Here is a 26360-nt window from a genome sequence, read left to right on the forward strand (position 1 = left end):
AAATAATGTCTTCCATGGTTTTTAAATTTGAAGCAGTCGATTGTTCATTTAAACTGCTAATTTATGGTTTTCTTTTAATAGAACTATTAATGTTTGAATATTGATTTTTGTGATGATTGAATTGTCTATGATGTTATACATTTAGACCATACAAGTAGGGGAACAACAATTGACAGACTAAGTCTAGCATGACTTATAAATGCCATTTAAATTTTAAAAGTTCACTTTTGTCCCATAAAAAAGAAGTTTTAAAAATTAAATGATCACTGTTATTTTGAAAATAATAATCATTATTTTTATTACTAAAGTACATATTTAAAATCGAGAGTTGCTATTGCCACACCAATTTTTACTAATGCCACACCAATTGTGTGTAATTATTTACAAAGGAATTGGTGTGTCATTAGTAAAAGTTGATGTGGCAATAATATCTCTCTTAAAAATAAAAATCCTATCCTTGTTGGGATGTTATCCTAAAATGAAGAAATTGTTTTATGCGAGACCACTGGTTGCTTTTTACTCTTTCATGCAACCAAATTGCCTCCTAGAAAGGCACAATATCCTAAGGTCGGACGATGATCAGAAGCAGATCCTGCCAATCTGCATTAGTAAAAGCGGTGAGATCCAGATGATCGGCATGACGAGAAAGGGAGGATGAGATGGTTTGTAGAAAAATCACAAAGAATTTTTGTAATTAAAAGAGAAAATTACTTAAAGGACCCCCATGGAAGGGTTTCTTTCTAAATAGTCCTTAAGTTTTGAATGATAGTTTGATAGGACATTTAGGGCATCTTTGATTGTAGAGAAAATATTAGTTGGCAAATCCTTTTGACCATTTGAGCACAATATGGAAAATTATTTTTGTTGTTTGAATTATTAAATAATAATAATAATAATAATAAAATATAAAATAGTATTTTAATGTGACCTTTGTGATGATTATTTTGTGTGTATTTTTTTATTTTGTTTAATTTTATTTATAAAACAAATATTGATTTTGTTTGATTTGTTGTGTGTTAGCAAATCATTTTTCAAGAGGGGAGGGGTAAAAAATTGATTTGCCATTAATGAAGGAAAATCGAAGGTGTTGGCAAATCGTTTCTTGCGCAAATTTAGAGTTTCTAACACATCAAACACTAAAAAAATTGTCATTGTCATTTTTTTTAACAAAACTTCAATTTCCCTTTAATTTTCCGTCCAATCAAACATACCCTTAGTAAACTTTTTCTTTCTTAATGGTCCCTCATTATTGGCAAACTCACAACTTTTTTATTTACTATCAAGTTCACCACTTTTTATTATTGTTGAACTCGACATTTTATTATGTAGTGTCGAGTTCACCATTTTTACTCTCGAACTCGATCTTTTTTAATTATTGTCAAATTCAACACTTTTTCAATAAAAAGTGGTGAACTCGACACTAGTAAAATCCACCCAATTTCAATTTTTGAGTTTTTTCGACTAAAATACATAGAAAGATCGACTAAAGACTTGAAATAACGACTTATTTAGATGATTTCAACCCAAAAGAACCTTTATTGATTGATTTTCATTCAAAAAATAAGAAAAAAAAGTGAAAAAAAAAAAAAATCCCTAATTTTTTACATACTTTTTCAAAATATTTGAAAAAATTACTTGAAACTAGCTTATTCTTTTTTCGTAAATCGTTTATGACAGAATGGAGACTCCAAAATATAATTGAGAGGTCAAAAATCTCATTTTTAGATGAAAAATATGAGTTCAAACGGTTAGGGCATTCAATCATGAGAAATATGGGAGATGAGGTCTAGGGACTATTTAAAAAGAAAAAGTTTACTAAATGTCTTGTCAAGCTAACGTTGAAAACTTAGGAACTATTTAGAAAGAAACCCTTCCACGAGGGTCCTTTAAGTAATTTTTTCTAATTAAAATACCCTTAGCAATTGTTACATTAGCAAAACACATATTGGACTTACAATAACAGCCCATGATGAGGGATATTTTTGTAAATGAGAGTTACTTTTGTACTTTTCATTTGTAAATAAATGTCTCTCAGATGAGATGATTTTTAGGAATTCATATAGGTCAAGAAATTTAAACAAATGATTTGAGAATGTTCTCTTATTCAACAATAATGGATATCATCGGGACTTAATATCAGATAGAGGGATGATTAAATCACGTTCGGCCTTAACTAGGCTCCTAGCCGAGCGACTGTGCCCACGCTCTTACAAGCCCACAAGATAATTTAGGCAACTATGAGGGTGTTATGGGGATTTTGAAAATGCTCGAAAACCATTCTCTAAGTTGAAGGTTCTAGCAATATTTTCTGATTAGAGCGAGCATATTGTTTCAGAAATTTTTTGGCCAGTTCTAGCAAAAATATAGATTTTGTTTGGACCTAAATAGATGTTTTTCTATTTGGATGGATTTTTCCTAACTGGGAAGTGGTCTCAGGATATATAATAAGTAAAGCCCAACATAAAATAGTTGAGAAGTATGTATTAATATCGTTCCAAAAATTATTATGACGACATTGTTGCAGCGATACCTTGTGTCCTTCCTCTTACCCCAACATCAAATTAATACTAATTAAGGAAAGTGTTATTCTTTGTTGACACTAAAATTAAGTTGATTTATAGCTTTCTTTCCTTTTAGGTGTTCTTTGGTCTCTACTTATTTAAGTCTCTTAGACTGCTATTGACATGTTTTATAGTGAGGTTCAATAATAACTTGTTGTTATCCTTGTAGAAAGTCTTCATTGTCATTGATTTCCATTCTTCATTGTAGAAAGTCTTCATTGTCATTGATTTAATGTGTATGCTATGCAAGTCATCAAAGTATCTCTTTAATTCCATTTAGGAAGTCTGAACAGGGAAAGTATTCTCACTTAAAAAACTCTCAAAAAATATGGGATTCTATCCAACATGAGTGGTGAAGAATGGAAAACTCCATTATAAAAAATCCATATCAATAATATAATTGTGGGAGTAAAAATCCTCTCAATGCCTTGAGATCTATGGTGCAAGCTATGAGTTTCGTTCAATCTTCTTCTCGGATAAACTTTTGGATTCCAATGCGGTACCTCAGATTAAACTCCAGTACTCGAGTCAATTTTTTATTTTTATTTTTGTTATTTTTATAGAGTATTGATTTGAGTATAGAGAAATTTGTATGTTTGCACGCTTTCATTCTTTCCCTTTTTATAGGCGATGGGATGGACGAACTACAATTTTTCTTGGTAGTTCCAAGTATTTTTTTTTTTTTTCCTTGTTTGTCCTTTGTCCACTCTAGATAGTGTCCATATTGGAGAACTTTCTAGATTGAGTTGTTGCCAAACCCTTCATTTTCAAGGATCCACCAATATTTCTTCATACATGGGATGGGGTGTCATGGATTCTCTTTATTCGAAACTTTTCCCCTTCCAAGGAGCTCAAGTTTCCACAAGCTCACGTGCTTCCAGTTTTCTCACAATTAGGGATGTGTCCCCTTCTTGCCCACAACTAAGGGGATCTTGTAAATCTTTGTTGTGCTCTCTGGATCCTAGACTACTGATACAAACCCAAGCAGTACACCAAAAATACTTAGTGGTGCATAAAGTTAATTAGCTTATCTCTTAAGGGTTGTGACACTCCACACACTCTATATTTGATGTTCGCAATGGTTCACTCTGTAGCGACTTTCACTCTAGTTGTACGTCTTTCACGGGCTCCCACGTAGACCTTTCCTTTGGTTGTCCTTTTGAGTCTTCAACCCACGACATGGTGCATATGCTGGCCTTGACACCAATAGATACTAGAGAAATTTCCTAAAACATGATCAATATTTTATGAAATTCCCATTTCGACTCATTGCTTATTTTAATTCCCAAAACAGGAACAGTGAGATTGCAGGTTTTCAAAAGTGATGATTTCGCTAATATAAAATAGTGAGATTATTGATGTTTATTTTAATAGTGATAGTCTCATTAGTCAGTATCGCTACTTTTTAACGAGATTGTCACTATATAAATCATTGGGATTCCCAGTTGTCACTTCGAAAAAAACTATCAATGAGATCATCGTTTTGAAAAATCTGTAATCTCGCTCTTCATGTTTTGGGAATTAAAATTAATAGTGAGCCAAAATCGAAATTTCAATTCATCTTATTCAACTCATGAAATGATAATTTACCCTTGATACAAACTCAACAAATACACTAAAAATACTTAGGAGTTAATGGTGGGGAAAGTTAAGCCCACATTTCTCAAGGGTCTTAACATAGTACTAATTAGGATGTTTTATATCTGTGAGTGTGAGCTGGTCTCCCTACACTTGTGGATGGTGCAACATGTTTGTTAGAGATTTAATGCAATTTTGTACTCTTGTAATAATCTATCTCAATTATCAAGAAAAACTTTTGACTCACTTGTCATATTTTCAAATATTCAAGATTGCCTTCTAATATGGGAAACTAAGTTCACATCGGAAATATTCATTAACAATATAGGAAGTCAATGAAGTTAAAGCCTGTTGTAGGATTCATTTTGTTGGGGGCAAGATTTGAGCTCAAGACTTTATTTTCTCTTGAGTGGTTGGTGTAGGGTTTTTCCATTTTTGGTGAAATCTTACTTAAGATAATATTTTCCTTATTTGTAATAGTTGAAAAGTCAAAGATTTTTTTTTTTTCTTTCTCTTAAGAGTTGTTGAGATAACTCTTTAATTTTTTAGTCTCACATAGAGTAAACATAAGACTTTTGCTCAAATTTGTTTGATCATTTTTTACTTAAAGATCTCATCTCAATCATTGATCTATCTAACCATTAAAATTAATCTATGTTGACCGTTTGGATCCCCCAACGTTCAGAAATGACCCAATAAAGGCCCAAATGTCTCTCTCTTTAATTCATTGGACCATTGGGCTTTTTTGTACCGTTTGAGCTTTAACTATTATAAAAAAAGAAGTGTGCCCTAGAGTTTTGTACGCAAAAATACAGACTGTAAATAGAAACTTCTAATATCCCTAGCTTCTGTTCTTCTAATTCTCACTACTTGTGCACCAACAAATTCGATCGAGTTCGTAAAAGATCTATTATGTTTGAGTGTGCGATTAACAGACTTGTGATTGTTGAATTTTAAAAATTAATCGCCTGAAACCAACTGCACTGTGGATATCATCCTAAGGGGGCAAAATTGATTTTAAGGAAAACGACTTCTCTATGCCTTAGTTACTCAAATCGATAAGTTCATTATAAACTCAAGAATGCCCTTTAACATGTGGGGAGAAGTTATTTTAATTTCTTCTCATATTACTAATAGGATTCTTCATAGGAAATTAGGAAAACTCTTTATGAGTTATGGAAGGGTTATGCACTTAATCTAGGTTACCTCAAAGTGTGGGAGTGTTTGTGTAAGGTAAGACTCCTAGAAATCAAAAAAAGAAATATAGGTCCTAAAACCATTGATTGTACATTCTTAGGATATTCAAAATATAGTTCATCACATAGATTTATAACTTTGAGGTCAAATGGAAATGATTATGAAGCTAATGTTATAATTGAAGTTAGGGATGCAGATGTTTTTGAATATATTTTTTCAATGAAGGATAAAATATCCTTGGATGTTAAAGGGAAAAATATCCTTGTTGAGAACATTAGTGAAAGATAAATAATTGAATCTTTTTCACGAGATCACACAAAGGTAGTAGAAGAAATAGAACTTAGAAGAAGTAAAAGAGTTAGAAAAGAAACTAACTTAGGAGATAGGTTTTATACTTACTTAGTGGATGATGATCCTGTGATTTATCAAAAGGCTGTGACTTCTCTTAATGTAGTCTTTTGAAAAGAAGCTATCAAAAGTGAACTAAAGTCAATTTTGTTGAACAATACTTGGGAGTTATTTGATTTACCTAAAGGCACTAAACCTATTGGTTGCAAATAAATTTTTAGAAAGAAATTAAAAATAGATGAGTTCATAGACAAATTTAATTTAAAGTGAGATTAGTAGTTGAAGGCTTTAAACAAAAAGATGGGATAGATTTCTTTGATACTATTTTCCAGTCTCTAGAATTGCTATAGTTAGAGTCTTCGTTACCCAAACTCTTAGTTGCCCTAGCCTCTATATATGAATGTCAAAACCACATTCTTAAATGATGATTTAGAAGAAGAAATCTATATGGACCAACTAGAAGAGTGTGTGGTATATGGTTAAGAGAAAGAATAAATCAAACACCTAAGCAATGGCATCAGAAATTTGATTCTATGCTTAAATCTAGTGGGTATGTCTTCAATGATTGTGATAGATGTGTTTATACCAAATTTAGAGGTAAGACTGATGTAATCATTTATTTATATGTAGATAATATGTTGATCCTGGAAACTAGTTTTAAAGTAGTTAAAAATATCAAATATTTTTTAAAATCTAAGTTTGATATAAAAGACTTAGGAGAAGTTGATATCATGTTAGGAATTAAAATCACAAAGAAAGATGAAGGGTATGTTTTATCTTAAAGTCATTATATATAAAAAGTACTTAAAAAGTTTGGACATTTTGATAATGTACCAATTTTAACTATTTTTTATCCTAACATGAAATTTTTTTAAAAAAATACAGAGGTGATGACGTGTCACAAAAGGTGTATGATAGGATCATAAGAAGTTTATTGTAACTGATGAATTGTACTCGTTCAGACATAGTTTTTGTTGTGGGAATGCTAAGTAGATACACGAGTAATTCTAGTAGAGATCATTGGACAACTTTAGTGAGAGTTCTTAGATTTTTTAGGGGAACCATGGATTTGGGCTTACATTTTAATAGAAGTCCAAATGTACTTGAAGGGTACGATGATGCTAATTGGATCTTAGAATCTGATAAAGCTAAGTCCATTAGTGGTTATGTTTTTACACTAAGTGAGGGAATTATCTCTTGGAAATCTTCGAAGTAGACATGCATGATCAAATCAACAATAGAATCAGAGTTCAATGCTTTGGAATTGGCAAAAATTGAAGCTGAATAGTTGAGAAATCTTTTGCTAGATATTCTTTTATGGGAAAAACCAATGTCGTCAGTATCCATTCATTGTGATAATTAGACAGTTATAGTCAAAGCTAAAATCATATATATAATGGTAAAAGTAGACATATTAGTCTAAGACACAATAGAGTAATACAACTAAAGACGAATGATATGATTGTTATTGACTTTGTGAGGTCAGAAAACAATCTAGTATATACTTTAACAAAACCACTAACTAGAAGGTTAGTAAGTACTACATTGAGGGGAACGGAACCTAAGCCAATGTAAATAATTAGTTTATGATGGAAACTCAATCTATTTGAATGGAGATCCCAAGAAATAGATTTAAAGGGTAATAACAAGTCACTGAACTGATAGATGAGCACTAGTGAAAAAAAATTCTAACTCTACGTCAATTTCCTATGGTGTTGAGTAGTGTTATTCTATGACGATGTGATGAGCAAAAGCTCTTAATAAATTTCATAGCCTATATTTAGGTAATACGTAATAGTCATAAAACACACTTGATGGAATTACTTATGTGAATGTGGAGGTGGACCACTCCCTATAAGTACTATAGGTAAGTACTCTAGAACATTCATGAAAAGAACCAAGATTCGACACACGGTCAAAACATGTCAAACCATAAGAACTTGATCAATCTAAGAAAGAAAGATATGTATGATATGGTAGTTAACTTACTCCAAAAGGAAAATGATAGTAACCTAGTTACACCAAGTCCCTGTAAATTCTACTTATCTATATTAACTGTCGATTAAGTCCAAAAGACATCGACATTAGATATCTAGTATTTCACTTTGTATTCCTTCTTACTATGAATTTGTGGGGAATTGTTGTAGGATTCATAGTTAATGTTATTTATTGGGTTTTGTTGAGAGCTAGATTTGAACTCAAGACCTTATTTTCTCTTACGTGTGGTTGGTGTAGGATTTTTTCATTTTTTTGTGAAATCTTACTTAAGAGAATATTTTCTTATTTGTGATAGTTGAAAAGTCAAAGATTCTTTCTTTTTTTTTCTCTTGAGAGTTGTAGAGATAACTTTCTAAATATTTAGTCTCACATCGGGTAAATATAAGACTTTTGCTCAATTTCGTTTGAGCATTTTTTACTTAAAGATCACATCTTAACCATTGATCTATCTAATCGTTAGAATTAATCTCTATTGACCGTTTGGACCCCCCAACGTTTAGAAACAAGCCAATAAAAACTTAAATGTCTCTCTCTAAGTTGAGCTTCTTTGTATTGTTTGGGCTTTAACTATTATAAAAGAGGATCGTGCCCTAGAGCTCTGTACGCAGAAATACAGACTGTAAATAGAAACTTATGATCTCCCTCTCTTTTGTTCTTCTAATTCTCACGGCTAGTACACCGACATATTCGATCGAGTTCGTAGAAGGTCTGTTATTTTCGAGTGTGCGATTAACAGACGTGTGACTGTTAAATTTTAGAAACTTATCACCTAAGATCGACTACACTGTGGATATCATCCTAAGGGAGAGAAATTAATTTTTTTTTAAAATGACTTCTCTGTGTCTTAGTCACTCAAATCGATAAATTCATTCCAACTATTCTTATTATTTGCTTTATATAACTTTTTTTATTATTCAAATTTATACATTAACTTCAACAAAATCCTTTATTTAGCTCTATCTTTTCTTAGGTTTCTTACGGAATGTACCTTTCTTACTCATGTTCTGCACTTATATGTATTATTTTATATTTGGGTCAGGTTCAAGGGCCATGTGAGAAAACATGTAAGAAAACTTTCGTTTTTCAAAATAAGGGTTAGAGGTTTTGGATTGAGCTGATTTTTTTCAAGGATGGTCACTATGATGAGAAGATCATCCTCACAAAAAATCAGCTCAATCAGAAACCTCTAAATCCATCAAAAGTGATTTACAAATTAGTGATAACAATTGAAAAAAAATCGACGGTCCACATTCTAAATCACTTTTAATGGGGTTAGAAGTTTCAGATTGGGCTGATTTTTTTTTTTGGATGATCTTCCCATCATAGAGATCATCCTTACAAAAAAATCAGCTCAATCTAAAATTTCTAACCCATATTTTAAAATTTTATTTACCACCGAAAGTTTTCTTACATGTTTTCTCACATGGCCCTTGAACCTGACCCTTTATATTTATATTTGAATAAGTTGCATGCTGTAAAATATTGCCAACCACACAAGTCAAAAGAAAACTGAAACAAGACACTGAACTAAAGTGGAAGCTCAAGCTAGAAATTAACTATTACTAACCTTTATCTTTTGTTCATTATTGTTCTTTAGGGCTTCTAACTAACACTTTCCAACACTAAATGCGTTCTTTTAATTTGTAGTATGTCTTTGTTGTCCTTCAGATATTTATTTTGGTAACTATTAGGCTGACAAAAGGTGCAAAAGAAAAGTCTCAAAGCAGGCCACCCAGAGAGAAAGAGAGAGAGAGGCAGAGAAGCTTCTCCATTGTACTTTGTCTGACAGAATTCTTTACTAAAATCCAAAGTTGTCGGCTAGAACAGAATCCAATGAGCTTGTTTTGGGTCTTCAAATGATTTACTTTGGAAAATGAACCTTAAATCACCATATTATTTTTGTGTAAGTCTCTCAATTGCACCACAGCATCCATCAACTTTTGACACAGAGCCACTTTGCCTAATGAAGGACGGAAGCTTCTTCGACAACTGTGCGCGTGGGAGTGCGAGGTAGCTAATAGTATTCCCCCTCCTTTTTTCTCTTTTATTTCCTCTCCTCACCCTCACACATGATCCCCACCTACCCCTGTGTGTGTGGAGGGAGCTTTCTTGCCAACTTGCACCATCTAAATTTCCTCAGCAACCAATAAAGGCGTAGCTGTACCACCATCTTTTTCTCCACAGCAAAAGAAAGCACTATTTATGGTCAAGGAGCGAGAAAGATTTAATACTCGGTATTCTTCATAAGATAACGATCATACTGGTTGGCTATATCATCATAACCATTTGAGTAAGACTAATCTTACTAAGGGTTGACCTCTCCTTGTAGCATCCAAAAAGCAATGCTATGCCACAGGGTTGTAAAGGACAAAATTCTATGAAATTTAAATATAAAAAAATTATATTTCTCCAATTCAGTTATAATTTTAAATTTGGGAGGTTGGTAGCCATCTATTTTCAAAACTTTGGATCTAAACTTTAAAAAAATGTTTTTGAATTTTTTTTTTTTTTATCTGAATTTTTTCATGAAATCTAGAGGGTTGTGATGTTGGATTGCCAATATGGTAATCCATTTGAGCTCAACAACCCTTAGTAAGATTTTTAATCTTACTAAATTAGTAAGGAAATTGTTTTACAAACAAGTACAATATATGGTATGCTGTAAGACGGTATACCATTATTAGCGCCTATTAGATGTCTACCCTAGAATTCCTCATCATTGAATGCACAAGGAATAATGTTGTACTGATATAAAGGAAAAAAAGAAAAAGGAATGCATGGGAGATAGATACTCCCTGTCTACTTCTCTCTTAGGTAATTTTTTTTCCTCATTCAAGGAACGGAGCTTCTATTAATCTTCCTCACTCAATTCCCAAAGCTTGTTGGAAGTAGGATTAATACAATTTTATATGTTTTCCAAAGCCTTAATTATTATTATAATAATTATTTCTTTTGCATGGCTAGGTATCATGCTTCTTCATTCCCAATGTTTTTGTTTTGTAATGATGAGAGTAACTAACTTAGAACTAGAGCAACTAACTTAAAAGCAAACACTCCAAAAAAGGTCACTGCATTAGTAGGAAAAACTGAAGGACAACAAGACCCACATGAACAAACATAACAGGTTCCAAAGTAATTGAAGACCCACTTGAAGAAATTCTGAATTTCTAAAATAAAAAATGCATGTGTTTCTTCTCTTTCTAGATAGATCTCTAAAGCTTAAACAATAAGTTGCATGGCAGTAGGAAGTATCAGAGAACATATATTAATATAAATGTTCTAGTAAATTAATATAGATCAAATTTGACATTTTACCATGCATCTCATTCTTTCATACTTGAAATGAAAACCCTAATTAATGTTCATTTCATCTAATAACTGACAACCAACATCTAAAAGTTTCCTTTCAATTTGTACTCACCCATAAGGTGAATTTCTTCCTTGGTGTAAGGTACCACCACCTTTGTTCATGGAGTTTACCCTATCCATTGAAAGCTGTGCTCTTCGTGGAGACGGTCTGTCAAGCTTTGCTGATGAAGCCTCAAATTTCCTTTCTCCTACACATTCACCTGTGAAGATTGGTTTGGTTTCATAAACATCTCCAATAGAGTCCATATCAGGGACACTACCAATTGTCGATGCAATATGAATTTGATCATCCTTGAAAGAGTCCTCTTCAGAGCCTAGACATGACACTGCTGTTCCCAATTCTTGTAGTCTGATATCATCTGTCCAAATAATAGGGTTCTTGCTAGTATTACCATATGGGCTAGGCCTCTTCTTCTCTAAACAAGGGTTACTGTTGGTTGGCAAAAACCCATCAAAAGATGATCTGTCCATCTGTTGCTGCATATCAAGCTGGTCTCCTAGGTCTTGAAGAGAAGGGAAATTTACAGGAGAACCAAATTCTTTCATGTTACCCATGTCACCAACTCCTTGATTATGGACACCTTTGTAGCTTCCTGGGGTTATGTTTTCAGTGGAAAGTGTCTGGCAAGCTTTCTCTAATATTGACTGCATATACTTTCCTTGAGCCTCAATCCTCAGTTGAAGGTGCCTCTGTACCTGCCATATCAAAACCCATAAAAAGAAACATTTTAATTAGCTAAAGTTGCAAGTAGAATGAAAAAAAAAAAAGAGATTAAAAGAAACTAATAATTTTGATTGTTTGGAAACTATGGGTTTACCTCTAATTGCTCATGCAGTCTTCTTTGCACTTCCATTTGCATCCTAAGTGAATCCGTGACGTGTATGTTACTGTAGAGGAAATTATCAATTCCAAAGTTAAACTGAAGGGGAAGATCAAATAGCTAGCTAGTATTAAAGCACAAGCTATGATTATCTAAACTTGAGAAAATCTACATATGGATGCAATAAGGATCAAGATAGTTAGATACTCGCTCATGCTTCGACCCATTATCGATGATGAAGCAGCATTTCTTTGCAGATCAAGCGCCGAAGCTGCCAGGAAATTCAAAAATTTTAAAATAAAAAAAAATGAAGAAGAAGAAGAAACATACCTACTTATTAATGCAAGAAAGGGTGCAAAATGAAGGGCATATATGGATATAATTCCCTACTTCCTAATAAGATCAGTCACATATCTCACCATCCTTAACTGAGTGATCATTGAAATCCTTATGTGGTTGCTTCCCAAGCCTGAATTTCTGTACAAGAAAGAAAATTATTACATGAGTGCAACAAAATAAAATAAAAAAACATGTTGCAGACATACCTGAAGGTGGCTCTTGAGATGGTAAAGAGTCAGTCCTTTGACACCCATAACTCTCATGATTGTTTTTGGCGTGGCCTCTACAAATTTAACATTTGAATCACAGATAACTTCGTTAGAAAACCAATATTAAAGGGAAGACATGAAGATTGAGGATGAAAATGAAGAAGAAGATGAGAAAACAGGAAAGATCAATACTATCTGGTCCTCCGAGCTGAGTGACAGCATCGACAAATCGTTCGTGAAGCTCGACAGTCCATCGGAGGCGGGGCTTTGGGTCTGTTGTGAGGACAAGTCCAGAGTCTCTTTGAACACACATTGATCTCTCATGTGAATTCATAGTAGGCTTCTTGGAATGGAACATTCCCTCTACGCTGCTCTGGAATAGGATGAGATTCAAGAACAAAAGCGACGCATTTAAAGAGGAATAGGGTTCGTTTTTTGAAGAAGAGAAGGGCTTGTTTCTCTCTCTATCTCTCTTTCTAAAATAAAGTTTATTGTCTTGCTACCCTTGCAAAAAAAAAATTTATAAAGTAAATCGACTCTAACTGCAGTCCTCCTTTGGCAAAAGTTGAGAGAGAGAGAGAGTATATTGTTGTATTCATAGAGAGAAAAGAGAGAATCTTTTGTATTCTTTCTTTTCTAAGGGAGGGTATTAGAGGGTTTTTCATTGTATTTTGAGAGAGAGAGAGAAAGAATCTTGTATTTTGTAGACTTGTAATATTAGAGAATTAGATAAAGTATAGGGTAAATTACCATTCCGTGAGCCGAATACGACGAAATTTCTACTCTGGCTCATTGTTCATTTAATTTCCCAAAACATGATGTGCGAGATTGTAGGTTTTCAAAATGATGATCTCTCACATATAAAGTGTTGGGTGAATGTCTTGTATTTTATTTTGGGGGTTTCTAATTTTTAGTGTTACTAAAATGAAATTTTGGAATATTTTCTTAGGGGTTCTTTCTATTTTGAATTTTTTTTTTATTTTGAGGAGATAGATGCATTTAGCAACTTCTGGTTTTCTCTTTGCTGCTTTGTTTTATTTTTTCACATGAAGTAGATAGATTGTTGATATTTTTCTCCTTTTAGAGAGACAACCTCGATTGAGATCATCACTTATATAACCAATGAGATTGCGGCTTTGAAAGAAAAAAAAAATCAACTATCTCACTACTTTATATTTGTGAGATCATCACTTTGAAAAACCTACAATCATGCACTTCATGCTTTGAAACTTAAATTGAACAGTGAGACGTAATGGGGATTTCATCAAAAGTTAGATCATGTTTTGGGAAATTTCTCTAAGGTATACACATTTGTAATGCCGGAGGGACCATATATTAAGGTAAGATGCATTAGTCTTCTTTTCTTCTCTTTCATGGTGCAGCCCCAATTTTTTTTCTTCCTTTGCACACAAAAAACCAAGCTAATTATAGTTTGTTAGGGAACATATAAGACCAACTTTTATGTCATTACCACACCAAAAAAATGGTCCGAAGAGATTGAATTAAAGTCATCTCCAAGATTTTGGCCTCGTGAGTACCATCATAATTGTCATGTTGGGTTGGTTAGCCTATAATTCTACAAAATTTCTCTTGATTTCCCGCTAGTTCTTCTTTTACAAGTGTATTTGAATAATTACTCATCTTAATAAGAAAAATGACCTCTCTTGTCTTGCATAGATGAGAGGACAGTAACTTTAGTTCCTTTGGTTGATATTGTGAAGGTGTGACCATAAATTAGCAAAGGGTTTGTGAATGTGGATCTTTTGATGGCAAGTGGGGGACCTATCTTCTTCTAAAGTTTCTTGGAGCTTAACCTATGAGGCTTTTGTCGAACAGAAGATTGTCTCTCCCATGCTTATATCTTCAAAGCAACTTCCATCCATGTTCAAACAAAAATTGAATAGAGTCAAACTCAATACATTGACACTTGGGGTCCCACAGATAGGATAAAAGTGATTGAGGATGAGTAAGAACAATATAAAGTTCCTCTCTCTCTCTCTCTCTCATGCAAGGATGATAAATCGCAAGGAGATAATAGAAAGCTAAAGAAGGAAAATGCATTCTATTTACCCTATTCCTGAAGGGAATAAATGCTTTCTTCTTTGACAATCAAAGAAAGATTATTCTCCTATTAAAATCCATAAATGTATCTATAAATCTAGAGTCGTGCTGGGGTGACACAAAGGGAGACACAAGGGTGACAAAAACTCGTGGTGTCATGCACATTACCGTACATGCTTTTCTGTGAGATACGAATAAAAAGCATCTACGGTTATGTGCACGCCACCACATCATTTTTGTCACCCTTGTGTCTCCGTTTGTTTCATTCCAGCATTTTCCAAAAATCTAATATATTTTGGTGATTATCTTTTGTATTTGATGTTTCAGACCATAATAATCATTTACAAATGTTATAGTATCATAAAATTGAAAATATGTGAGGTGATTTGATATAGCAGGAGCCACAAAAACTATACGAAGTGACTAGCCCCCAAAAAAGATGGCTGAATTACTAAATATACACCTTAGCTTCAAACATGTATTACCTAAATCAGTTACCAATTCAAAAAGCTTACGATGAGCACTATGATAAAAAAAAAAATCCTATAGGCATTGGACAGGTTTTACAATGGCTAGAAAAGCTAATTAGGAGTCAAATTTTATTTGTTGGGCATCACTTACTATTTTAATAATTCCCATTTTCACATTTTTCAGTTATTTTTAGTCCAAATTTCTTTGAGAAAGTTATTATGAAATATTTCAATATTAGTAAGAAAGTTTGAGTAGAATAATTTTTTTTAACAGTTCTACTATTTTGGTAAGTACGATTGTAATAGTAATAGAGTCGAACTAGAAGTCTGAAAATCTATTTGAAGTGAAGGCCTCATACAGGCGAAACGCGAGGTATGTGAAGTGTTGTGCAATAGGCCTAAGAGAGGTTGTAAGGACCCGAAAAACAACCATAAAAGCCATTTCGATGATGTTACCTGAGATTGTGTTATAAACACCCCCCCCCCCACCACACACACACACACACACACACAGAGCAAAAGGAGGCTAGCTCATCTCTACCTCTTCTTGGGGGTTGTTAGGGAGAGAGACAAAAACCAATTGCACATAAGGCCCAAGGCTGCCCAATCAATCTTGCATTTATCCCCCTACCCCTAAGAATCTATTTTACACCCTCAAAGTCATCGCAATTGCATCATTGTTCATTTAGGATCGAGTTCTGGGTAAGTTCTTTGTAGAGACCATGGCTAGGTTGTGATACCTCACTGGCCCCGGGTGTCGTATAGAGACCATGGCTAGGTTGCGATAAACGGTCCAACTGTTCACTCCCTTGCATGTATTGACTTTTAAATATGGAAAACAGTGATCTTTGAAAAAATTATTTTTTTGCACATCTTTTGAGATTTGTACTTATGTAGATAATTATTTTTAGATCAACTGCAATCAATCTGTCAATCATTTCATTTTTAGTATGAGACACTAGTGTGATATTTACCAAAGAGTTTCTGACAATCAAGTTAGTATAATTGCAGAGTAATAAGTAAGAATAAATGAGGGTAGTAAATGAAAGATTGTGTACCCTTTTACCTTCTTTAATTTGAAGTATGCATTTATATATAGTGCTAAGTGTGATAACACACGTCATGATGATAATGAACCCATGTGATTACATGTGTCTTGTGTATGAAATCATTAACATGTTAAATTTGTGCATCCAAAAAGTGCTTCTTGAATGGCTTGTATGCACATCAAGAGTATTATTAATGATTGGTAAGATGTTATTTTGATACAAGTGATTGAGCACAAGATGGTTTTAGGATTTTGTTTTATTTGTATGTTAGCTTTTATCTTGAGTAGTTAATTCTAATATATACTTGAGCTTATCCTTAACTTTTATAATGATTCTTGTATTTTCACCATTGTTATATTGCATTATGATCCCAAATTCCAAATCATCTAATTAGACATCACTTTATATATGTCCATCAAACAAGTTGTATAAATCGAATGGGTTGCCTTCGTTCTATCTTGGATGAATGCATGCAGGCCATGTGTACAACCTAGCTGCTTTTAGACTGTATTTAAATTTTAAAGTATATTAGAGTAGCTTAGAAGAAAATAAAAGTATATGAGACTAAACTTTAGATTTTTCCTTTATGTATTAAACTGCAATTTTGTTGTGCCTTCTAATTATTAACGAGAAAGGTAATCCATTTAGTTGTCTTGGAGATTCGTCTTTAGAATACACGTGCTATGTAGGTGTCCCATTTGAATTAAATTTAGCAAAGTTGGTATTTAACTTTAGTCTCAAAAGATTTGTGATTGTTTTAGACTTGAGGACATGTTAGCTTGAATTTCAAGCATCTTTATATGCTTTGATTCTTGAAAATGAATATATTCTTCTGTGGTGAGAGATTTTGGGTCCCATATCATATCTCAAAGAAAGAAACTCTCCGAGTTACCCAGCAAATCATTGAGTCAATCCATTAACTTGATCGATCGACTCATAAATTCGGTTGAGTTATTAGGTTGATTGTGACATTTTTGTGGAGAATAAAAGCTAAACAACTTTATTTATTTTAAAAGATTAAAACTTTATTTTAATATATTCTAGTTTGACTTGAGAGTTTTCGACTTGATCCCACGTGGTGGACATTCGAGTCCAGTTGAGTTTTCAAGTTTTATAGCAAGGTTAAATGGTCCATTTGTGTGCATAGGTTCATGTCGGTGGCCGAGTGCCACGACCTTTGAGTAATCAGTGATAATCTATAGGAAAATCCATTTGTTGGATTTAATTGCGAGGAAGAACCAAATTATCAAACTTTTGCTTCTATGAGCTCCCAATGTTTTTGTGTGGAAATTATAGAAGATAACTGTTTGATGATAGGACAAAGATGGAGAAAAACAAGGCATGAACGCATGGAGATTTCACGACAATTGATAATTTCTACTGGAAGTGTTAGCTTAGCTAAGTTGGTAAGGCGTGTAGAGTGTTGATATCCTGACGTCGTTCAAATCTAATGTATATTGGCAAGAAAATTTTTTTGAGAATTTATATGAATAGGGGTTGAAAAAGTCCACGGGCCTGACATGGACTATATGTTTTGGGTCCAAGCCTGACCTGAGCAACTCTAAGCATCGGCCAAAAAGCCTAGAACAACTCTAGGCAAAGTCCAATCCAAGCCTGACCCGACCAAAAAGGCCAGTGCTAGGCCTGCGTCCCCAACCTTATTTAATAAAAAGAAATTTGACCCAAATGGACAACTATTTCCATTTTGGGTATTTAAATTGTACTTTAACCCCTTATGATTTGGCATAATTCCATCTGTGCTAGGCCTGCGTCCCCAACCTTATTTTATAAAAAGAAATTTGACCCAAATGGACAACTATTTCCATTTTGGGTATTTAAATTACACTTTTACCCTTTATGATTTGGCATAATTTCATGTTACCAGATTAGTGCCACTCCAATACCGATCCGAAATTTTTTAGAGATGGATCCGATCCGAACGGATTAATGAATACGTGAATCAAATCCGATCTATTTCATTTCATCCTTAATCTAAAATCGGTCTGGTCTAATCCGAACACATGCTTTATTTTCAAATTATCAATGTTCAAAAAAATATAAAATCATATAAAATTTTAGAAAATCTACTTTCCTACTACAAATATAGAGGAAAATAAAAAAATAAATAAACTAAAATGTTTTATCTATATGTATTTATATGAAATTAAGAAAAGAAAAATTAGTGAAATATCCTCAGATCGGATTGAGGTACATCTGAATCCGATCCCAAATCCAATCCAAAATTATTTCAAATCTAAGATTTCAATTCGAATCCAATCCAATTTTTCATATTTTTTTTAGATCGAATCGATTCAGATTGGTTTGGACATCGGGTATATTTCGTATCATTGCCAACCCTAAGTAAAATCATTAAAATTCTATTAGGAGTTAAGAACGGGGGATCACCAAAATAAAATTTTATTAACCTTGGGATTTTGTTATTTTATAATTTAATTTTTTCAATAAAAAATATATAATTAAAAAGAGAGTGTTGAAATAATCAAATAACATTCCAACATTAATGCAATTTCTAAAAAGGGAGATAGGTGAAATTATCATAAGGTTAAGAGTCAACCTAGAATTATGTCAAATCATATGGGTTCAAAGTGTAAATCATCATTTATTTTATTAGAATTAACGTTTTGTTAAAATAGTAGAAAATGATATTTGAAAAACTTAAAAAAATAATTTTCACAATAATATATCATTCAGATTTAGGCAGATATAACAAATGGATCCATATCCAATTCAGATCCAACTTGAAACAAGGGACATTTGTATTTGGACCGATTCCAAAAGATCCAAACCCATTGAAGTGGGATGTCATATCACTCGAATTTTGACCAAAATCAGACCCATATCCTAATCTTGAACGTCGAAGAATTGTGATGAATGCACACGGTCTTGGAATGCGGTTGGGTACGTGACTGACTGATGTAGCAAAGGCACATAATCATAGATCGTTTTCATCGGGATACACAGAAAAAAAAAATTGAGTGATTCTATGCCCTTGTCACGTCAGCCGCGTGCCTACTCTCTCGAATATTCACCAAACGTAGAGGGTATATATCTCAACCTTTGTTTGATGGACAATAACTAATCTTCAGCAATCGGTTGGGATAGAAAAATGATCCTTTCTTTTAAACTTTTCTGCGACGTTGGAAACATATAACACTAAACAAACCACTAAACGTTGGAAGCTCTTCTTCGTTTGTCTTCGTGGGCAACGATGGACTCATTCAAGCACCTATTAATTCCACACTCATGCATTAATATCAAAACTCTCTCTCTCTCTCTCTCTCTCTCTCTTGTTGAGTTGTTGTCATGGTTTTTCACATACAAGAACAATCTCACTCTCTCATGTGCTCATGTTTCTTAAGGTATAGAAACGATATGACGTTATTCCTCTCAAGGCCCAAAAACTTAAGGATACCATCTCTATCAGGTACTCAATTTTTTCTGTCTTTATATCTATCTATACTATCTTCGTGTTTTTCTTTTTTGTTGGGTTTCACTCTTTCTTAAAGGTTTCTAGTTTATATGAAAAGTAGTACTGATGTTGAGATTTTGTTATTTCTCTAGTCTTCTTAGAATTGCACTAGTTGTTATTAACCGTTCTATTGATTCTAATTCTTTTAGTTGCTTGAAGAAGTATTTGTTTGTTTTCTTTTAGCCCATTGGAAGATTTCAGTCGAGAATCTTAAAAATTAATAAAACAAAAATAAGAGGCATTTAATCATTTTCTTTAAAACATTTTTGGCTCCCTACCTGAGTATGAATTCAAGATTAATTACAAAAGGTTTTCCAGCAATGCATTCCAAGACATAACGAAGTACCCAATCTCTTTTCTACAATTCGTCAACAGGAATTGCCCAAATAACTCAAATCTGTTTTGGAACCAGAAAAAAAAAAAGGAGAGAGAGAGAATGTTTGGTTAAGTGTGTTTTGATCTGTGCATGCATATCCCATTTCATAGATTTAATGTCACGGTTCAAGCAGTCCCGTGAATGTTTGACTCATCAGTCATGATTGGATGGCCTCGATTGCTTTACATCAGATTTAATGGACAAGGGGCAAAGAGACACATTTTCTGCCCTTCTAGATTGTTGAAATTTGAAACTCTTCATGGACCATTAGTATACACTTTGGAGCGCTGTCAAAAAATGGTTGACGACCCATGGTCGAACCCCTTTGACTAATAATAATCACTTTTGAGCATGGACAGTCAAACAAAATTGACTAACGGTCCAACAGTCGCTTTGTGGTCAAACTCGCTTGACCAACATGCATGATGACTGTTAAGCCCATCTGAATCAATCACTATAATCCAACACCCACTCTGATCATCCAATTGATCTAACAAATAATAAAACAAAAAGGTCTCCTCAAGCTCCTTGGAATGATGCATACTGCAAAGTGTGCCTAAAAGCGCCCAAGTGCATAGGCAAATGGAAATGTAGTTTCTCACATAAATAACCAAACTAAATATGTGAGAATCTTATATAATCTTAAGAAGAGACATTTCTTTTTTCGGATGTGGGATCATCTTTTAGGAGATAGTTCCTAACTTAAGCATTGTCTTAGAACACACAATACAAAAAATACTCAACTTACCAAAAAACCCATTTAACCCAAAAAAATAAAAACAAATAGTATTTCAATTTTATTGAATCTAATAAAATATTTTTATTATTGGCTTTTGGGTTTCCAAAATTGTTTAATGTATTCTGTCCTTCATTTTATTGTGTATGCTTCTCTGTTTCCTATTTTCTCAAGCAATAGTTTTCAGTATTTCATCTCTCTGTATTATTATTTTGAATTAGAATTCATATGTTGCTTTCTTGGCATCATTAGAACACATTACCTTTGTTCTATGATTCTCTTATCAAATGATTTTGCTGTCTAAAGCAGGTGGTAAGGTTATGAGAGTAGCCAAAAATGCTGCTGTGGTAAGCCAATCCTCTCTTTACATGCTTCATATTATTGCCCATTGAGAAGTTATTTGAGTATATATGAATCAAGTATGAGTATGATCACGTAACAGTGTGCTCAAGGTCCAAAGGAAAGAATCAAAGACATGTTCACCAAGGTTGAGATTTTGATATCTTCTTATGACACCGCTTGGTTAGCTATGGTCCCTTCTCCGAATTCCCCACACCAACCCTGTTTTCCTGAATGCTTGAATTGGTTATTGGAGAATCAGCTCTCCGATGGCTCGTGGGGTTTCCCTTGTCACCATCGTTTGTTGATTAAACACTCCCTCTCATCCACATTGGCATGTGTACTTGCACTCAAACGACGGGAAGTTAGTGAAGAACAAGTGAAGAGGGGTATTTCTATCATAGATTTACTGGCTTTTTGTTTTTATTTCATCGTGATTGATCAGTCTAATACAATTAAGTTTTTTTTCTTTAAAAAAAAATAACAAATAGGACTCAACTTTATTGTATCAAATTTTGAAGCAGCCACCAATGACAAGCAGAAGTCTCAAATTGGCTTCAGCATCATATTTCCCGGTATGATCGAATATGCCATGGACTTAGGTTTGAATCTCCCTTTAAGCTCAAATGCCGTAGAAGCAATGCTTCGTAAGCAAGATTGGAATTAAGGAGGTATATGCATTCTAAGGGAAAGAAAATCTATCTAGCATATATCATGGAAGGATTATTTAAATTACAAGATTGGGAGAAGATCATGAAATATCAAAGGAAGAATGGGTCTCTTTTCAATTCACCATCCACCACTGCTGCTGCTCTGGCTCATGTTCATGATGCAAAACACTTTGAGCACTTGCGCTTACTTTTAGAAAGGTTCGGCAAGGCAGGTAACTCTCCCCACCTTTTTTTAATAGATATTAGAAGAATCCATTAAAGAAGAAAGAGTATACGTCAGCCTTAAGAGGTCGAGAAGACCTACCAAAGCAACAAAATAAGAAAAACATACAAACCAATTAACGACTACAAGCTTACCACCATACTGTGAAAAATGAAGCAACAAAGAGAACAATGATCGCACACAAAAATACAAGGATTTACGTAGTTCGGCTGTGTGCCTACGTCTACAGATCAGAACAAGAACAATCACTATTTTCTTTGAAGTTTTACAGCCCTAGAGATCTCTATTTAAAGAAACCGAGAGTAGAGAAAAACGTGTCTATCCCCCAACAGAATACAAGACTTTAAAACAACACATACCCCATATGAAAAGAAGATGCTCGAAGAAAATTCCTCCGCAGTCATTGAAAGTTGACAACCAATCAAATAACATGAAGTTTATGTATAGTTGGTGGTCTGGCAATATATTCAAAGTTCTAATACTAATTTTTTCTTCTTGGTGTTGTCTTTTTCAGTTCCAACAATTTATCCTACAGATGCATATACCCATCTATATATGGTTGACATTCTTGAGAGGTTGGGGATCGATCGACATTTTAAGAACAAATAAAAAGTGTTTTGGATGAAACATACAGGTAGTTCCTCAATTCTTACACTTTTCATACCAATAAATTGTGATCGAATTGTAAAGCATGTCAGAGGTGCACGATGCACTAAGGATCCTAAAAAATCCATACTTCACATCAGAGGGAAATGGGTTTGCTCATAAATGTTCATCCTAATAAGGCACTCCATATGATAGATAATGAATTTTCTATTGTTGGTGTTGGCCCATGACCAGACGCTGGCTGAATAGGGATGAAGATTTATTCTTAGATATTTAGACCTGTGCCATAGCATTTCGGCTCTTACGGATGAATGGATATGAAATTTCTTCAGGTAAGGAGATTTGGTTAATAGGTTTCTTTATTTTTGTTGAAGATGAAGAATCAATATATTCATTTGACGTGTGATGTAGATGCATTAGCTGGATTCGATGAACAAGAACATTTCTTCAGTTCAATTGAAGGGCATCTTAAAGATATAAGTACAATTCTGGAGCTATACAGAGCTTCATTCGTGGACGAGTCATTTTCTTAAACAGGAATTATCAAATGGTGCAATTCATGATGAAAAATTGCATAAAGAGGTGGGTTCCTCAGATATGGCTACAAAATCGGAAGATTTTGATTGAAGAGTTCATTATCATGAAATCATAGGTCGTCTCATTCTGCTTGACATTTTCATCTTGGCCCATTCCAGGTGGATTATGCCCTCAAATTTCCTCATCAAGCGAACTTGGAGCGCCTAGAAAATAGGAGAACTATCGAGGTCTACAATGTAGATAATTTTCGGATTCTAAAAACATTGTACAGGTAATTCTGTGGTGATGTTCAAAAGTAATTTGTATTCTCTCCAGGACTATTCATTATCTCGTTACCCCTCGTTGGTGCATCAGGTGCTCAAATATTGACAACATGGATATCCTACGAGTAGCTGTGGACGATTTCAACATTTGTCAAGCCATACACCAGAAAGAACTTAAGGATCTCGAGCGGTAGGTTCTCAAAGAAAACCCTGTATACATTATTGTTTAGTGAATCACTCTCATCTCATCCATGGACATGGGCACTACTACCGAACCATGTAAATTTTTCTGAATCCTATCTAATGCTCAATTTTTTTTACTGGATACAAGATCTAATCTTGGTTTTCACACTCACATAGGTGGGTCAAAGAAAACAAATTAGATAAACTAAAGTTTGCAAGGCAGAAGCTAACCTACGCCTATTTCTCCATTGCTTCCATCCTTTTTTCTCCTGAACTATCCGATGCTCGTATTTCAGGGGCAAAAAATTCTGTTCTTGCAACTGTGATCGATGACTTCTTCGCTATTGGAGGCTCCCATGAAGAATTAGAACACCTTATCAAGTTGGTTGAGAAATAAGTTCCCCTTCTCTTGTTACGGTTGATGTTGCATGAGTTTCAAGTGAAAGTTTAATGGATAGTTCATTGAATTACAGATGGAATGGCAATTCAGACACTAGTTATTGCTCTGAAAAAGTTGAGATCATATTCCTCGCACTTTATAACACAATTAACGAGCTCGAAAGCAAAGCATTTGTACAACAAGGCCGAAGTGTCCTAAGTCACCTAATTGAACTAGTGAGATTGAATATGACTCATATATATTTTTAATGAACTTCTCGATTTTAGAGAGGGTAACATGAACTGTGTTTATTCTGCAGTGGCTTAGTTTGCTCAATTCTATGATGAGAGAAGCTGAGTGGGCAAGAGACAAGTCGACACCCACAATTGATGATTATATGTCAAGTGCGCGTATTTCGTCTGCCTCGGGAGTCATCGTTCTCATAGCTCTCTACTTTCTCAGGTTTGAGCTTTCAGAAGAGATAGTTAGAAGTTCAGAATATAACAATCTATTCAAGCATCTGAGCACATGTGGCCGACTTCTCAACGATGTCCAAAGTTTCAAGGTCAGATTTTATGTGTTATGTGCAATATACAAGTCCTTTATATAAGAAATTTATAATTATGGTTGTTTTTAAAATTTTATCAATATTTAAGCTCTTTTTTTCAAAAATGAATATCTTGCTTGAATTTGATTGCTTATTGAGATATTTCAGTCAAAATCTTGCTTTTTTTGCCTGAAATTTGATTATTTTGGTTGATATATAGTATTCACCAAAATATTATATGAAATAAATGTATAAAAAAAAAAAAAAAAAAGAAACTTTTGTTTAAATGTTTGTGTCGAGCCTTATGGAAGTGAAAATATTTTTGTATTTTTCATGGAAACATGTTGAAATTTAATACTTTGAATTGGAATAGTGTATCAATATCCAATAGGCGTTGCTTGGGTTCTGTCTAACTTGTAGTATGTTACAGAGAGAACAGGAGGAAGGGAAATTAAATAGTGTTACGTTATACATGATTCATGGCAGCAATGCTACCACTGAAGATGAGGCTGTGAGAGAGATGAAGAGGGTCATTGACCGCAGTAAGAGAGAACTACTAAGATTAGTGTTACTAACAGAGGGAAGTGTGGTTCCAAGAGCTTGCAAGGAGTTGTTTTGGAAAGCAAGCCGAGTATTTCATATCTTTTACATGAAGAATGATGGGTTCTCTTCTCAGCAAGAAATGGTTAATGCAGTGGATGCAGTCATTCATGACACTCTAAATCTTCCATCTTCAAGTCCCTGAAGAAGGATGCTTGGACCTTTTTTTGTCGCTTTAATTTGTTTCATATGTTACATTGATATGGTTCATGCAACCCATTCAAGGAATATTCATTGTTGATTCTCAAGTGCTCTGAGCTATGCGTCAAGTACCTTAAACATCTTATTTATTAATTATTAATGCAGCCATGCCTGTTATAGGGTAGATGAAATTGGATATTATTCAACAAGGATTAAATAGGTTTGAGATGAGTCCATAAGTTGCATTACTAGTTCTCATAGTACCTGTAGACATGAAAATGTTCGCCATGAACCTCAATACTACATTGTTTGGAGTCGCCACCATTCTTTTTTGGAAATGGGTGTGAATAGGCAGCCGAATTGATTTTTTTGAAAATCATTTTTTTCCATGGTATTGTAGTGACTCTCATGTGTTGGAAAGGGCAAGGTCTACCTAAGATCTAGGTAAGGAGGTCCGCTTAGAGGATGGGGAAGGTGTTAGGCACCCCATCCTCTCCACCAAAGGTGGTTACCTTGCTTGGCCATTTTATTTTGTAAAAACTCAAGAAAACAAATACTAAAATGCATGAGAATGCATGATAGGGGTGGTGTGTGCATTAGAGTGAAATGTTCCCTTAACAAAGGGTTTTGATTTTCAACATGACATTAAGGGCATTCTATGGAAAAGAATGACCCATGTAGTCACATTAAATTTATGAATATGAATGTAGGTTTGAACTTTTAGAGAGACTCCATGATGGAGTTCCCTTGAGGCTACAACCTTGATGCATGTATGCATGGCTAGAAACTTAGTGTTTCATCCCATCAAGAGGGTGACACATTTCTTCATCATTGCCATGCATAGGTGAGTGTGTGCGTGCATTGTGTACAATATGATGCATGATTTTAAGGTAAAAAGGGCTTCAACCCCCATCCTTTCGATCAAACCTTAGCCCAATCTACCGGGAATGGGGTAGGGTATACATTACATCCTAAAGGATTTCTAAAAAAGAAAATAAAGTAGAGGGTTAGAAGAAGAAGATGCAAGCTTTGAAATAGATAGACTACATGTTAAATCCCACCTTATCCTTTGATGAACGTGAACCTTGAAAAAGTAGACTTGAAAGTTAAGTAAGATGGTTGAGGGTGGAGTTGAAGTTTAGAAGGTGAGAGAATGAGTAGGAATTTTGGTAAAGTTTTAGGTTGAGAGATGGGGGCTTGAGAGCATGAGTTATTCTTAGAAAATGAGGGTATTTATAAAGTTTTTGGAGAACTTTTTGGGATAAAGTA

General features: G+C 34.0%; 1 protein-coding gene and 1 pseudogene across 2 annotated transcripts; one reads left to right on the plus strand and one right to left on the minus strand.

Annotated features, from left to right (window-relative positions):
• Window positions 1-9228: 9228 nt before the first annotated feature.
• On the minus strand, window positions 9229-12892 carry LOC147411036 (myb family transcription factor IPN2-like). The gene is made up of 6 exons (XM_086443662.1): window positions 12613-12892; window positions 12418-12494; window positions 12292-12349; window positions 12080-12143; window positions 11870-11939; window positions 9229-11747 (listed from the first exon to the last, which is right to left on the minus strand). Exons 1-6 carry the CDS (start codon window positions 12776-12778, stop codon window positions 11100-11102), a joined length of 1083 nt encoding a protein of 360 aa, XP_086299788.1. The 5' UTR covers window positions 12779-12892; the 3' UTR covers window positions 9229-11099.
• A 6284-nt stretch (window positions 12893-19176) lies between these two features.
• Window positions 19177-26030, plus strand: LOC147411037 (ent-kaurene synthase-like 1; annotated as a pseudogene). Its single transcript, XR_015178812.1, has 13 exons — window positions 19177-19445; window positions 20912-20949; window positions 21045-21330; window positions 21433-21824; window positions 22350-22469; window positions 22676-22773; window positions 22853-23023; window positions 23137-23249; window positions 23333-23431; window positions 23602-23817; window positions 23898-24039; window positions 24123-24368; window positions 24781-26030. The product of XR_015178812.1 is annotated as an ent-kaurene synthase-like 1 (transcript).
• The last annotated feature ends 330 nt before the right edge of the window (window positions 26031-26360 follow it).

This window comes from Akebia trifoliata, chromosome 1 (genome assembly GCF_017979445.1).
Source record: "Akebia trifoliata isolate Shusen 1 chromosome 1, ASM1797944v1, whole genome shotgun sequence".
Taxonomy (NCBI): domain Eukaryota; kingdom Viridiplantae; phylum Streptophyta; class Magnoliopsida; order Ranunculales; family Lardizabalaceae; genus Akebia; species Akebia trifoliata.

Bases quoted from the DNA above. Each gene is read 5' to 3' on its own strand.
- LOC147411036 (XM_086443662.1), bottom strand. From the start codon at position 12,778: ATGTTCCATTCCAAGAAGCCTACTATGAATTCACATGAGAGATCAATG. The intron at 12,495-12,612 runs GTATTGATCTTT...TTAAATTTGTAG, and splicing joins TCAGCTCGGAGGACCAGATA to AGGCCACGCCAAAAACAATC. The intron at 12,350-12,417 runs GTATGTCTGCAA...TTTCTTGTACAG, and splicing joins ATCTCAAGAGCCACCTTCAG to AAATTCAGGCTTGGGAAGCA.